This window comes from Sapajus apella, unplaced genomic scaffold (genome assembly GCF_009761245.1).
Source record: "Sapajus apella isolate SASKATOON/1434 unplaced genomic scaffold, GSC_monkey_1.0 scaffold29, whole genome shotgun sequence".
Classification (NCBI taxonomy): domain Eukaryota; kingdom Metazoa; phylum Chordata; class Mammalia; order Primates; family Cebidae; genus Sapajus; species Sapajus apella.
The window spans coordinates 4,795,390-4,810,708 of NW_022436969.1; the positions used below are offsets into that span (position 1 = coordinate 4,795,390).

Here is a 15,319-nt window from a genome sequence, read left to right on the forward strand (position 1 = left end):
CGATTGCCACATGGTGCAGAATCTTTCCACCCCTAACACTCCAAAAACCCAATCAGACAAGTGGCCGTAATCTGACTCCCAGCACACAGGGAGCTGCGCGGCAGGCAATGAGAGCTGCACTCTGGCTGGGGAAGGCATGAGTGACAGACCCACAGCAAGGCGGTGGGGGTAAGTCCTTCTTTGCCTTAAGGGAACAATGCTCAGGGCCAAAAAATGAGACTCTGTCTCTTTTATTACAGATATTTGTGCCTTCTTAGGCAAAATCAAGAAGGCAGCTATGGGGCAGGTGGGTGGTTCTTTTCAATCCAAGTACTGGGCATTTTCAGAAGAGAGGCATAGAGAAGGTAGAAGAAAGGGGATGCTTTTTAGCCAAATCCTCCATATATTTGAGATCTGCAAAAGCCCAGGAAATCACCCTATGGAGGTAAACCTAGCTATAGTATGCTTCATCAGAAAAATTACTCAGCCAGATGCTCAGCTGTCCTGGAGTGGATGAGGCTGAGTGTTCAGCTAGAAAGTAATGGGTCCGATTTGGTACAACCGGGTCACATCAACAAACCCCCTTTGTTCTGGGACAAAAGCAGCAAAACAAATTGTGTTGATCATTTCCAGTGAGTGTGAACATGTAAGGCAACACTGACAATAAAGACAGGGCGCTATGCGTGACGCTGGCGTGAGAAAGCCAGAGATATGTATATGCTGCCAGCAAACTTCAGGGTTCACAGCCAACTGAGGCTGGTCCATCTGCCTAGGAAAGAGATCAGATTTTGTGGATTAAAAAGAAAAAAAGACACTAAGGACACTCTTAAAGAGCGTGTTTATGTTTTGTTTGTTTTGGTGTTTCACACTGTGTTTTAAATTCCTCTGGGTGATGATAATTTGAGGCTGAAAGAGCAACTGAGTTTCTTAAATTAGGTCTCTGGAGAGGTAGACAGGTGCATGAGAGACCAAGCAGGGAGAGAACTCGGGAAATGGCAGGAGTGAGGGGCGAAGGGGGTGGGCAGGGAGGCTGGCCTTCTCTGGATCCCACGTCTCCTGGTGTCTCCTGCGTGGCTGAAAAGGACGACGTTTCCTGCCCAGCCAGCTTCCTCAGCCTCTTGCTTTATCTTCCTCCTTTTCCCCACCAACCCTGGCCACAGACAACAGCACCTGTGATCACATTTTGTCCCCTTTGCTATCCCAGCTACAGCCCTGGGCTGCCGGTGAGTTCAGAAGTGACTCTGCTAACATCGATGTATGAGTTTTCTGAATTTACCCTCTTTGGGAATATTTTTAACATCTCCTCCAGGGTTCCCTTCCTGCCCCCTTCCAAGTACCGTTTTTGTCTCTTTACATTCTCTTCCTCTAGAGAGTATGATGTCGTTGTCATCCCACCTGGGGTTTACGGTAATTCTGAGATTTGCTTCACTAGGGCAGGGGATGACTGGGATGTGGGATGTGGCTGGCCACTCCCTGCCCCACCTTTGCCTCCCCCCACCCCCCCCCCCCCCCCCCCCCAGAGCCTTCCTGCCACCTGGGCTTGGGCAGAAAAGGGTTTCTCTCTAAAGCAAAGCCCCATAGCAAACTAAAGGCTAGCCTGAGCTCGAAAGGTCAAGGGAGCATTCCCTCACCGTTTTTGGCACTGCATTTCCTCACTACCCGTGCAGAAAGCAAGCTCCCGGGAACGTTAAGTGACGTGGAGAAATGAGGGCCCCACAATCTGTGAAAGGGAAAGCCACAATAATCCTAATCTCTTTAAATACTTGGCTTTCTCGCCTAACCCCTTACACGGTTCTCTGCAATTAGATTCTCGGGTAACTGCTCTCCATACTTCTTGGCTCTCATGAGTATCACAGGCAAAGGACAAGGGCAAAAGTCTTAGATAATAGGGTAACTGGGGTAATTGCTCCCCCAAAAGGAGAATCCTAGCCATTTCATGCCAGAATGAGCAGTTGGCATCAGTATCTTCAAACCACCCTTCTCTGCTACAAAGGCATATCAATTGGAGGAAGAAAGCGTCCTCCCTCTCCAGGCTGCCTGCCCACCACCCTCCCCCGAGAAGCTCCGCAAGGTGAGACACGTGGTCCTCTAAGCCCGTGTAACAAAGCCTTCAAGAAGACCTTAGAGAAAAGCAGTTTTCCACAGAGCCTTATTCTCAGGAGCCCAAGGTTTCCCTGGCCACACCCCCTTTTCCTGACTCCCCAGCTCTGCCCCATGAAGGCAGGAAGGGTACCGGGGCATTGCTGGCACACCCCACCCTCCAGGCTCCCTTTGGCAGGTTTATCTGTGTGGCACGGTCAAAGACAAGGGGTGAGAGGTGGTCGGGCACGAGGAGAGGCTGCCCTTCCTCCCCTTAAAGCATCCCCACCCCCATCTCTCCCCACCTCCAGCGGCCAGGATGCAACCGCGCCAGCAGGCTCTCCGGGCCGCTGCGGTGTGTGTGTGTGTGCACCTGGCCGCCGCCCGGGAGCCTGGCACGGGCAGGGAACGGCCGCTGCTCCGTCCCCTGAGAGGCGCTCCAGGCTCCCTGGGGACGGAGGTTGACACGTCCCCGTGCCTCGAGCTCAGATCTGGGCGGTGCGCGGTGTCCCTTGGGCGGCCTCAGCTTCAGGGTTCCTCCCGCTGGCGCACAGGAGAGGGAGGGAGCGTCGCTGTCCCAGCTGAGGCCCGGCCTGCTCCCGTCGCCCACCAGAAGTTCCTCTCCCCTCAATGAGTTCACTTTCTCAAAAGACAGCCTTCAGCACCCTGGCTTCCTAGAAGGTTTCCCCTTAATCCAGAGTCTAGGGGGAGGAGGAGATTTTCAGAATGCCATTGCAAAGCAATCACTAGAAAAGATGAAACGACCCCCCCAAACCTTGTTTTAATGCTTTATGTTCAAAATATAAGTGACATAGAAAATGTACTTGAAACTTAAAAACTTGCTCTAACGGAATTAAGTACAAGGTAAATATATTTTAATCTTCTAAGGAATTTGATTTAGATATTTCCCTTTCTAGGGACAGTTTGGATAATTTTCCAGTGAAATTGGATGATCTTTGAATATTAAATCAAAGGAGACTAGAATAATCTCCTGACTATTCATGAAAGAGCTTTTCCAGAAGCATTCTTTCTTGGTGCACAAATCATGCTTGGCAATCCCTGCCCGCAGGAACCCACGATGGCAGGACTTGTTCCCCTCACCTAAGTTCATAAACCTGGGTGTAGTGGCTTCTGATGCTGATTTGTTTCTCTTTTCAGTAAGTGTGGACCTTTGTGTACAAGAGAGAACATCATGGTTGCTTTCAAAGGGGTCTGGACTCAAGCTTTCTGGAAAGCAGTCACAGCGGAATTTCTGGCCATGCTTATTTTTGTTCTCCTCAGCCTGGGATCCACCATCAACTGGGGTGGAACAGAAAAGCCTTTACCAGTCGACATGGTTCTCATCTCCCTTTGCTTTGGACTCAGCATTGCAACCATGGTGCAGTGTTTTGGCCACATCAGCGGTGGCCACATCAACCCTGCAGTGACTGTGGCCATGGTGTGCACCAGAAAGATCAGCATCGCCAAGTCCGTCTTCTACATTGCAGCCCAGTGCCTGGGGGCCATCATTGGAGCAGGAATCCTTTACCTGGTCACACCTCCCAGTGTGGTGGGAGGCCTGGGGGTCACCATGGTAGGGTCTTTAGCTATTTTCAAACTAGGACTCCAAGCCTCTTGCAAACTCTTTGCTAAATGATGCCTCGGTAGCATGAGAGACATTCCTAAAATAGCTAATTCACTCCTAGGGAATTTTTGATGATTCTTAATAGAGTGAAAACTGATTCTGACAGCATTTAGGTATATCTGTAGGAAATCATTGTTTGCTCTTGAATTCCTTAAAAATAACAAAATCTAGGTGGCCAAAAAATTGTGTTGGTTTTTCCTCTCCTCTCATTCCAGTGACTATATTGATTTTATATTTAGCTTAACACATTTTTCTTACAATTATTTGTTCACTAGCAGAAAAAAAACTATTTTCTTGTCATGTTCATAAGATGTAAAATGATCTACATAAAGGGTTACACTTAAAAAAATAGACATCTGATCTTCATTTTGTTCTTAGCTGATTAGGAGTATCAATTGTTAGCTCAGCACCAGGGATGATTAAAAAAAAAAAAAAACTTACATGGCTTAAATTTTAATTGAAATATATATTAATTAATTTAAACCTAATTAATGGATTTAATCATTGCCTTATAAAATTACAAGGCTCTCAAGAAATTCTTTTACAAGTTAAGTGCTGCAGTGGCACAATTTGCTTCCTTTGTAGAAAAGGACATTCAGCACAAACTCCTGCTTGGTCATCGTAAGAGTAATTATCTGTAATGACCCAAAATGAATATAAATTTATTCCTTCTTTTTTGGGGAGTGAGAGAAGGAAGGTCTCAATTGAAGGTGGGATAAAAGACTTACCTTTGCTTTTTACAGGGATAAACTGTGCCTTTCACAATGATATTAATACATTTTCATTGAAAATACTCTTACTTCAATTCTGATGGAATATTTTTCTTTCTCTAGGTACATGGAAATCTTACTGCTGGTCATGGTCTCCTGGTTGAGTTGATAATCACATTTCAATTGGTGTTTACTATTTTTGCCAGCTGTGATTCCAAACGGACTGATGTCACTGGCTCAATAGCTTTAGCAATTGGATTTTCTGTTGCAATTGGACATTTATTTGCAGTAAGTTTCCAAGTCCATTTAAATTATCAATCCCATCTCATTTATCCTCACTCTAGCTGGCCTGAAGATGATTGTTTTATAGCAGTGGCTCTTTAGTATCCAACCATGACTGTCAATTTTAGGTTATAATTTTTCCAACTGTGCAATGAGAATGTTGATATAGCTGCTAACATCTTGATGTTTCTCTAAGTGACAAATGATAGCAAATTTCAATGAATGATACTCACTAGTAGCCCTGTTTCAGCAATGTCTGAAGTTGTTTTCCTGTTTCCTATAGATCAATTATACTGGAGCCAGCATGAATCCCGCCCGATCCTTTGGACCTGCCGTTATCATGGGAAACTGGGAAAACCATTGGGTAACCCTCATATTGATAGTTCCTATCTTCCTACAGTTGAGGACAATTACCTATGGGGTCTCTTTTATTTTTCATTATTTTGCTTACTAGTTTCTCTTGATTTCTCCAACTTTGACCTTCACTTCATTACATCTTTCATAAAGACTAGGGAAAGACTAGCACAGACCTGTTGCAAAACATCACTTCTATCTGTTTTAGGCCTTCAATAATAGTCTTTTCCTTTTTTAAAGCACGATTTTAGACACTGTATCTGGCAGATTGCAGCAGAATATGTTGTATATAGAGGCTGCCTATGTGGAACAAGTTAAAGTCAGCACGGTGTAGGTAATATGGTGTTTAAATAATTGAAAGTAAAGTATTCTCAGCAATAACAAAAAAAACTTGCAAAAAAATAAAAAGAATGAATGAAATACTTAAAAGTGCTGCCCATAGCAAAGATATTTACCCTTTTTCATTTACAAATGCATAAACTCAATGAATAGTGTGTAAGTTGCAAGTATTTGAACTGCAGATGGTGTCAAACAATGCAAACGTTTATGCTAGTATCACCATAACCATAACTGGAAAAGTAAATGACTCGCAGAAAAGGCTCACTTTTCAGTCTCAAGCCTAACCTGTTATAAATATTTATTAATGTGGTGGCGATGCTTCCAGAGAATAGCAGTGTCCATTTCAAAATGTTATAATTAATTTTGTTTTAGCTGTTTTCTACAGCAAAGAAATTTAAATCCTTTAAAATTAAATAAGTAATGCAGCAGTTATGAAGGCCACTAACATGCTAACTTATAATAACCAATAAAACTATGAGACCTGTAAGCCAGCTTCAAAGAGGCTAGCTTTTATTATAATTTATATACGGCAAGTATCACTTACAACTTTTAAAAATTCATGACTATAACAGAATATGTCCCTTGTGTTTATGCGGACAGTGATTACTAACCTAGTCACAGCCAGCCATCTATGGTATATGCTGCAAATGACAAGAAAATGCACCACTGCTATGTGCATTCACTTCTGAGAAAAATGGACCAAATCTTTAAAAGTCATCTATACCATTAAATAACAGAATGAGAGTCAGTGGTCAAACCAAGACTTGGCCAACAATGCCATCCATGAGACTAGTTATTTTGCCACAGATACCTCCATTTATGTCTCAAAAAACATTACCACATTAATAGAAATGGAAATTTTTAGTGAGTAGTATTTGATCTTTTTTTTTTTTTCTTGAGATGGAGTCTTCCTCCGTCACCCAGGCTGGAGTGCAGTGGCATGATCTCGGCTCACTGCAACCTCCTTCTCCTGGGTTCAAGTGATTCTCCTACCTCAGCCTCCTGAGTAGCTGGGATTACAGGCACCCACCACCACACCTAGCTAAGTTTTGTATTTTTTCATAGAGATGGGGTTTCACCATTTGGCCAGGCTGGTCTGGAGCTCCAGACTTTACGTGATCCTCCCGCCTTGGCCAATGATCTTATAATGAAAATACAACTTTCACTTCAAATTGTTAAATTGAAACTGTTTTACAATTAACAATTTTTAGTTAAATTTATGAGCACTTGAAAATGTAGATGAAAATATATTTTATTAATTACTTGTCAGTTGCTGTAAGTTAGTTAAATTTTAAATAGCAGAAAAATTCTTAGATTATTAAATCAAGTTTCCCCATGTTATATTATACCAAACTTAATTCTACTAAAAATGAATGTCCATTTTTGTAGCAATGGTTGTATGAAATTTAGAATGAATTTAAAGTGTATTTTTAGGTAGATAGATTAGGAATAACATTAAAATATTATTTCTGTATATTGTAATGATATTATTTTCATTTTCTTTATTCTTTTACACATTTTCTAGATTTTTAGCAATAAAGATTCTTTAAAGTACATATGACTTCATTTTGAAGTAGCAACTTGACAATGAGATTTGTTTATTTTTGAAAACATGCAGCTAGGTATTGTATTCCCAGATGTTTTGGAAAGGGTAGTAATTATTTTACTGTTCTAGTCTCCCTTGTGGGATTTGTAGCTTGTGGAGTAGTATATGTCTAATGAGACTTTACTAAAGGAACAAAGAGCAAAGACATTTAGAGGAGGGCTCCCATTTCTCCTTCAAAAGGGCATAGAGAAGATAAAGGCTCATATGGTTTCTTTCATGTTCAAGAGAAGGAACTTGATTCTTCCAGCCACTCTAGCAACAGTTTTCCTGTAAATGTTATGTCTTCAGCCTCAGCTGAAGTTTGAATTTTCTTTAAATCTTACGAGGACGCAAACTGAGATTAATTTGCAGAGGGTGTTTTAAACAAAAAAAAGCATCCATCATGTTTTTTTTCAAATGAGTGTGTAGTATAGTTGAAAACAGTATACTACAGTGTTTTGAACAGTATTTCAAAAGACAGGTTTTCATTTTGTTTTGGGCTTGTTTGGGGTTTTTTTATTTGTTTATTTATTTGTTTGTTGGTTTTTGTTTGAAGACAGGGTCTTACTCTGCTTCTCAGGCTGGAGTACAGTGGCATGATCATGGCTCACTGCAGCCTCAATCTCCCTGGGCTCAAGTGATCCTTCTTCTCAGCCTCCCAAGTAGCTGGGACTATAGGTGCACACCACCAAGCTCGGCTAATTTTTTTTGTACTTTGTAGAGACAGGATTTCACCATGTTGCTCAGGCTGAATTGAATTCCTGGGCTCAAGCGATCTACCCCCCTTGGCCTCCCAAAGTGCTGGGATTATAGGCATGAGCTACTGTGCCCAGCCTCGGTTGAGATGTTTGAAGTCAGACAGATCTGAAATTTCAGCTCAACCATTTGCTAAGCATAAAATTTTAAGCATCTTCTTACCCTCTCAGAGTGTCACTCTTCTTTTCATAAAATGGGAAGAATAATAATATTTATCTCATAGGTTATTGTTAGAATTAAATGAGATTATACAAGAAAAGTGCTAAGTATGGCTGGTTCAGGGACAGCACTCAACAAACAGGGTTTCTGTTGCCCAAGTGCATCTGTTAAATAAATGTCTAATATTCTACAGAACACATGCGCTCTAAAGCAAATGTCTGCAGTTCATTCAAACTCAAAACTTTGTTCTAAGTGCATAATTAATATACAATACTAATTTCCATTTATTGAAATCCTATGGAATTTCTACTTCTCAACTAGCCATAAACTCATGTTTTTTCACCAAGCCACCATCGTAAGAACAACAGAGATGAAAGCTATCTGCACAGTAATGAACACATGAGGTTTTCATTTAAATCAAATCACCAATTTTTGGAAGCCTGGAATGGAGCAGATCACTATGAACTAAAAACTATTAAGTACTTTACAAGTATTATTATACCTAATCTTTTTACCCTATGAGGTTTGTATTATTATAATCCCCACTTTACAGATGAGGAAATTAAGGCTTTGAAAGTTAAGTAACTGATGCAAGCACTCAAATTTTCTAAGTGGTGGAGCTGGGTTGGCTTTGATCATGCTAACCTGAATAACTGAATCCCCAGAAGACAAAGGCTGTGTTATAATCATGATGGTGCAGGAAACCAGTGTGAGATGGCAATATTGAGAAAAGAAGAGGACACTCCAGAAATTCTTTTTGTTTTTCTATTTTTGTTAAAGAATTCTTAGTGCACTTGGTTTGCAGTACTACCAAAGAGGAGCTATCTTTATATTAAGGATTATCATAAGATGGAAAGAACATAATTAATGAAAAGAAGAAAGGAGGTAAAAAGTTCTTTCTTATTTTCTGTTCAAATGCTGTTTAATAATTTATGGATCTCTGATGAAGATTTGGTGTGTTTTCTTATTTCTTCTCCAATTCCCCTCTTTTGGATGCGTGACACAAATGTACTCTTCATTTAACCCAGCTAGATTCTATATTCATGAGCCGCCAATGGAATTGTTTTTTTCTACTTATACTCTATCCTCTTCCATCTTTTCCTTAGATATACTGGGTTGGCCCTATCATAGGAGCTGTCCTCGCTGGCGGCCTTTATGAGTACGTCTTCTGTCCAGATGTTGAACTCAAACGTCGTTTTAAAGAAGCCTTCAGCAAAGCTGCCCAGCAAACAAAAGGAAGCTACATGGAGGTAGAGGACAACAGGAGTCAGGTAGAGACGGATGACCTGATTCTAAAACCTGGAGTGGTGCATGTGATTGACATTGACCGGGGAGAGGAGAAGAAGGGGAAAGACCAGTCTGGAGAGGTATTGTCTTCAGTATGACTAGAAGATCGCACTGAAAGCAGACAAGACCCCTTAGAACTGTCCTCAGATTTCCTTCCACCCATTAAGGAAACAGATTTGTTATAAATTAGACATGTGCAGGTTTGTTGTTTCATGTCATATTACTCAGTCTAAACAATAAGTATTTCATAATTTAGCAAGGAGGAAAGAAAGAAACCTATTGTGAATTTCAAATTAAAGAAAAAGAAATAGTTTTAAAATATCCTTACACAAATATATATCTATTTTATCTAGTTACTGTTCATTAACAACCAATTCTAAATGTGTGTCAAGATTTGGTTAAGTCTTGCCAGATAGAACTCAAAGACATGTCTATCAGCTTATTTCTCCTCTACTGGGATATTGGTATGGTCAATTCTTATTTGATTATGTATTCTGTTAAATTGAGTTTAACAATGGCAAAATACAATATATCCCAGTCATGCACATTCAAGAGAGAAAATATAATGATTTCTTTTATGAGCAATCCCTTATTTATAGGCTACCTCAGCAAAAGAGCATTAGCAAGTGTTACTGCTAATTAGTTGTTTCCATTTATATTACAAATACCCAAGTTTAAATTCTAACTTCAATTCATAATATTTCTTCTTCCTCCTCAATGCCCAAGGTAATGTGGAACTAGAAATTTGAAAAGAATATTCAGAAACCCTTTCCAAATCATAAGGGCACCTATTGAGATTCAAGACAAGCAGACTCGTAAAATCTTGTAGACACAGAGGAAAAGTTACCATCCTATAAAAATCACAAACAAAAAGGAAATCTGTATTCTGGTATCAAATGGTTGATCTGTTTTCAGTGCACACCCTCAAATGCACCACACAAGTTTAACAATCTAAGCTTTTAACCCCTTTATCACTTTGCTTATTTTTTTAAAAAATTTATTGGCAAAACTGGGGATTTTTGTTTGTAACTTTGGTTATCTATATTTAAACATTAGCTGAGGCATATTTTGATAACAAGAACGTTGCTAGTTGAGTCCTGGCTTTTTGTTGATTACTAAGATTTGTTCACTCTAGAAGGCGTAAAATGGTCCTGCCTGGTCCCAATCTCTGTATTCTTACTTCTCACAACATTTGTTGATAATGTTTACTCCAAGTGTAATGATATTTGAGTGAATTAAAATGCCTGACAGACAAGGTACGACATGGTTGCAGAATAAAAGGGTGAAGACATCAGATCACTCTGTATTCAAAGCTTACTAGACAACCAATCTTTCATTTCTGGATATATTGTTCATAACTCAACACATTTTTTAAGTATTTTTGTTACTGACTCATTTATTTGTCAAAATAATTTGCTTTTCTGTCCTGCTTTGCCTTTTGTCAGTAGAATGTTCTCCAGAAACCCCAGTTTCTGTCATCTTAACTGTCTCTTCTAGCCATTATCTTAGACAAAGAGCTGCAAATGTCAATTTCACCGAACAAAAGCTATTAGAAGTAAAGCAGAAACCCATCACTGCAAGGAGTGACTGGTAAATAACTGATGATCAAGGGCTGTCTTCTCTCAAGCATGGTTCCAACTGTGTGTCAGTTTTTAGTGTTAATGGCAGTTGTGTGTCTGTGGCAGCGAGATAATGGACCATTATTAAACCTGATTCTCTTCGGTGCTAGGAAAGAGTGATGTGTGAGATTCCCAGAGAGTCATCACACCAGTGTAATGCCTGGGAGTGCCAGTGGCATACCGCAGGTGCCTAAATCCCAGGCCCCTGTCTGAGGGGGCGTGGCCACACCACACACTGCATCAGTGGTTACTTCTGGGCTGGGACGGCACCTATAGAAACTAGGGTGCAAATCTCCCAAACACGGTTTGCACAACCATTTCAAATGTTTGCACAATATGCCACTTAGAGGCTTAAAATCAGGGTGGTTCAGTTCAAAAGGTAATATCAACCATCAGCAAACATGTCAGTTTAAAAATGTTTGGTTAACAAGGAATTGTTAAACAAGATTTTTTGAATACACTTATAATATACTGGCTTATAATAATTTTTATTCTGCCATATGGTTTATTTCATATACACTCACTTCCAATTATAGCATTCAATAAGTTAGGGTTAAAAAGTGAATGATGTTTTTGTAATTTGTTTTCTAGTAGATAGCAGAGCTGGCACATAGTAGGTATTCAAAACAAGTGTGTTAATTAATAAAAATATATAAATCTCATTTGGGATTTAAGAATATAAATAATTTTCTTTTAATCTTTATTTTGCTCAATATTTAATAGGAAGCATGATATCAAGGATTACTAAAGGAAGGCAATATAAATGTGAAAAACATAAAATATATTTTTGCATTCTACTATTTTTAGGGACATGAAGTGAATGAAAGCTTTGGCACTTTTTTTTCCCCTACATATGAGACAACATATTTTGTATTTGACTCAAGGCTCTGCCAGTAAAAAGTAATGAAATTGTACCTTTCTAATGACATCTAGGCAGCAGGGGTCTATCGCCTTGTGGATGGCACCAAATTATCCAAGTGTATTAGGAGACTGAGGCTTTTTTCTTTAATCCCTTCTTATTAATGAAGTGCATAGTGCTGCTCCCAGGAGACCGCTACTGACAGATACACAGAGAGGAGATCAGAGAGGAAAAACTGGGAAGACATAAATGAATTATGCCCATCCATGAAACAATGCCAGCTCTCTCTTCCCTAAGGAAGAGTGTAAGTACCCCAAAATTGTAAGGTGGTCTCTACACTGAAAACGTACGTAGTTTGTCAAAAGAGTACAAAAGGGAAAGAGTCCTAGTTTAAGCTTTCAGGCTTTCTTAAAAACTTGGGGACCAGAATTAGAGTGTATGTTTCCACTGTTGAAGATAACATTTTCTTCAAAGAGACTTAACCTTTTACATGGGAATGAAATATTTTCTGGACCTAAGTAGTTGCCGAAATTTAAGATTCCTACACTTTATTTCTTCCATTGATTCTTTTCCTAAACCTTATACTATCTTTTTACCATCTGAGCCTTTTCCTAATGCAGCACATAGGTGCTCGCTAGAGCTGCTGCTCAGTATTGAAGATTTTAGAAAGAGGTTCAAAATCTTTGGAAAACATATGTGATGAAATTGAGCTATATTGTTTATTAGCGATCTGATTCCAAAGAGCACAGAATACTGTTCTCAGACCATGAAACCAGACAACACATGTATTGGTTTAAACTGGATAATGACAGGAAAATTCCAAAATACAGCAGTAAATTCAAATGCTAGGATGAATCCTGGAAGGCCTCCGATTGCAGCATGTTGACAACAACCTCACATGTTACGAACATTTCACAGAGAAACTGCCTTTGTGACAAATGAAGATGGCAGTCTGGGGGGAGCAGACAACCTTATCGAACAATAGAAAGGCCAATATAAATTCATTATATGCACTATAGAATATGCAAATTCAGAACACTTTATACCTAAAAGTAATTCTGTCTTTCCTAATGTGTTTATAACATGAAAATTATGAGGAAGATGTGGTTACTATTTGGAAAGCATAATGTAACAAAACTCTTTCTTTACCACAAGTGTTGTGAGTTGAGTACTTTACAGATTGCCCCATAGGAGCAGCAGCATTTGAAGCCTATAATTCTTTGAAATAAATGAAAGACATTTAATTCAAGGATCAAAAACTGGGGCCGTTTTTGCAAATGACTACCTATACCCTGTGAAAATACATTTCAAAAAATGTTATGTGCAGTGAACACTAAATTTAAGAGCAGTAACAGTGTGACCTACTCATGTTAAAAAGCAAAGAGCTAAAAAACACACCTAATTTATGTAACCCATTGGAATGAATTTCTAGATTCTCTTCAGGATTAATTAAATAAACATGCAATTTATGAAAATATATAAACAATTATTTATCACTTTTATGACCCAAATCACAATAAAATTGTCATTTAGGATAAACTGGGGAGAATAGACTGAACATATGGTTATATTCACAGTTATTTATTAACTTAAATGTTATTCCAACATTAGAGCTAATGTTAAAAAGATTTAAACTGAAATGTCTAATATTTGGAATAATATATTAAAGTATTAGCATTGTGGTTGCTTTTCACAAATTATGTTACATCTTGTACTACTAAGCTTGTGAAAATAAACTTTTGGATGTTTTAAAAGGTAAACATTATGTTTAATGAAGTTAAAAATTCATTTGTAGTTAGATCTTAAGATCATCCTTTAGAATGATCAGGAGGTTTAGATATTTGAGTATAATCAACACCAAAGGAAATGGTGGTAGACCCATGAAATCAAATGCAGTTTTTGAAAGCCTGCAGAGTATACACTGTGGGATGCCCTGACACAGAGAGTGAATATTGTGTTTGTACAGGCTGAATTCAAAATGTCCACATCTATGCAAAATAAACCATTGGATACCAGCTATCATTATAGTGAATCTAAAAGTGAAGACACAAACAACTGTGACTGGTATTGCTAAATAAATGATCCGTCCTCAGGCCATTTGGCAGATTCTGCCTACCCAGATGGATAATGTAGGCTCAGTGAGTACAGGTTTAACCCCCCAGGTTCTTGGTTTGAGGGGCTTCTCAATTTTGACAGGTTATACACTCTCAGTGGAAGACTGAAGACAATCATGTAAGTAGTGTACAACCCTCACTGGTCATCAGAGAAATGCAAATCAAAACTACATTGAGATACCATCTCACGCCAGTTAGAATGGCGATCATTAAAAAATCTGGAGACAACAGATGCTGGAGAGGATGTGGAGAAATAGGAACACTTTTACACTGTTGGTGGGAGTGTAAATTAGTTCAACCATTGTGGAAGACAGTGTGGCGATTCCTCAAGGACATAGAAATAGAAATTCCATTTGACCCAGCAATCCCATTACTAGGTATATATCCAAAGGATTACAAATCGTTCTACTGTAAGGACACGTGCACACGAATGTTCATTGCAGCACTGTTTACAATAGCAAAGACCTGGAACCAACCCAAATGCCCATCGACGATAGACTGGATAGGGAAAATGTGGCACATATACACCATGGAATATTATGCAGCCATCAAAAACGATGAGTTTGGGTCCTTTGTAGGGACATGGATGAACCTGGAAACCATCATTCTCAGCAAACTGACAGAAGAGCAGAAGATCAAACACCGCATGTTCTCACTCATAGGCGGGTGTTGAACAATGAGAACACATGGACACAGGGAGGGGAGCACTACACACTGGGGTCAGTTGGGGGGAAATAGGGGAGGGACGGTGGGGGGTGGGAAGCTGGGGAGAGATAGCAAGGGGAGAAATGCCAGATGTAGGTGATGGGGAGGAAGGCAGCAAATCACACTGCCACGTGTGTTCCTATGCAACAATTTTGCATGTTCTTCACATGTACCCCAAAACCTAAAATGCAATAAAATAAATAAATGGGGAAAAAAAAGTAGTGTACAACCCATCAGGTGAGTGGTGAGTGATGCCTTAGGAGCCAGATGGACATGTACCTCACTTATAGCATTGGTCACACTGTAGTGAAATCATTGGTTGTGGGTGTCTGGCTCCTCCGCTAGAGTCTAAACTCCTTAAAGGCTGACTCTGTCTTATTTATTCTGTATCTTCCCCACTCCCACCTCCACTCCTTGGCACTGAGATGAGGCTTGACTTTTCACTCAGTAAGTGCTTGTTGCATGGATAAAGAAAGAAGTTAATTAATATCCTAACAATCATTAGGAAATGTCAAAAACACTACTCTTCTATCTTGTTGGTTTTTGCTGCATAGATGTGTGTTAAATATTTGAATTCTTATAGTTCCAGGTGGAAGCCCAAAATTAGCTCAAACTCTAAAGAAAAAAGGAAATGCACACAAAGAATAAAACACTAATTGGATTTCTAAAATTTATACCTAATGTGTAGGCAACTAGACATGTTTTCATTGCTATATTTATACAATGGCCAGATGTTAGAAAAATTTTAGCAAAATGAGTACTTCAAAAAAAAAAAAAAAAAAAAAAAAAAAAGTATTTTAACAAGCATAGAAAGCCACAGACACAAATGTCAGCTTGCTTTTGGATAATTATCCCATTTGGAAAATGT

The 15,319-nt window shown here is 39.4% G+C and overlaps 1 protein-coding gene across 3 annotated transcripts; it reads left to right on the top strand.

Annotated features, from left to right (window-relative positions):
* The first annotated feature begins 7 nt into the window (after window positions 1–7).
* AQP4 (aquaporin 4) lies at window positions 8–13,392 on the top strand. 3 transcript variants are annotated; one of them, XM_032293136.1, is made up of 6 exons: window positions 51–168; window positions 1,973–2,050; window positions 3,217–3,631; window positions 4,516–4,680; window positions 4,958–5,038; window positions 8,974–13,392. In XM_032293136.1, the coding sequence occupies exons 1-6, from the start codon at window positions 137–139 to the stop codon at window positions 9,250–9,252; spliced, it is 1,050 nt and encodes a 349-aa protein (XP_032149027.1). In that variant the 5' UTR covers window positions 51–136; the 3' UTR covers window positions 9,253–13,392. The 3 variants fall into 3 exon arrangements, with proteins under 3 accessions (XP_032149028.1, XP_032149027.1, XP_032149029.1); XM_032293137.1 differs by lacking the exon at window positions 1,973–2,050 and having other exon boundaries at window positions 8–168; XM_032293138.1 differs by lacking the exon at window positions 51–168 and having other exon boundaries at window positions 1,973–2,077.
* The last annotated feature ends 1,927 nt before the right edge of the window (window positions 13,393–15,319 follow it).

What these genes read in the sequence shown, in the direction of transcription:
- AQP4 (XM_032293136.1), top strand. Translation starts at nt 137, where the DNA reads ATGAGTGACAGACCCACAGCAAGGCGGTGGGG. An exon ending in CAATTGGACATTTATTTGCA is followed by an intron (nt 4,681 to 4,957) that starts GTAAGTTTCCAA and finishes TGTTTCCTATAG; the next exon opens with ATCAATTATACTGGAGCCAG. An exon ending in GAAACTGGGAAAACCATTGG is followed by an intron (nt 5,039 to 8,973) that starts GTAACCCTCATA and finishes TCTTTTCCTTAG; the next exon opens with ATATACTGGGTTGGCCCTAT.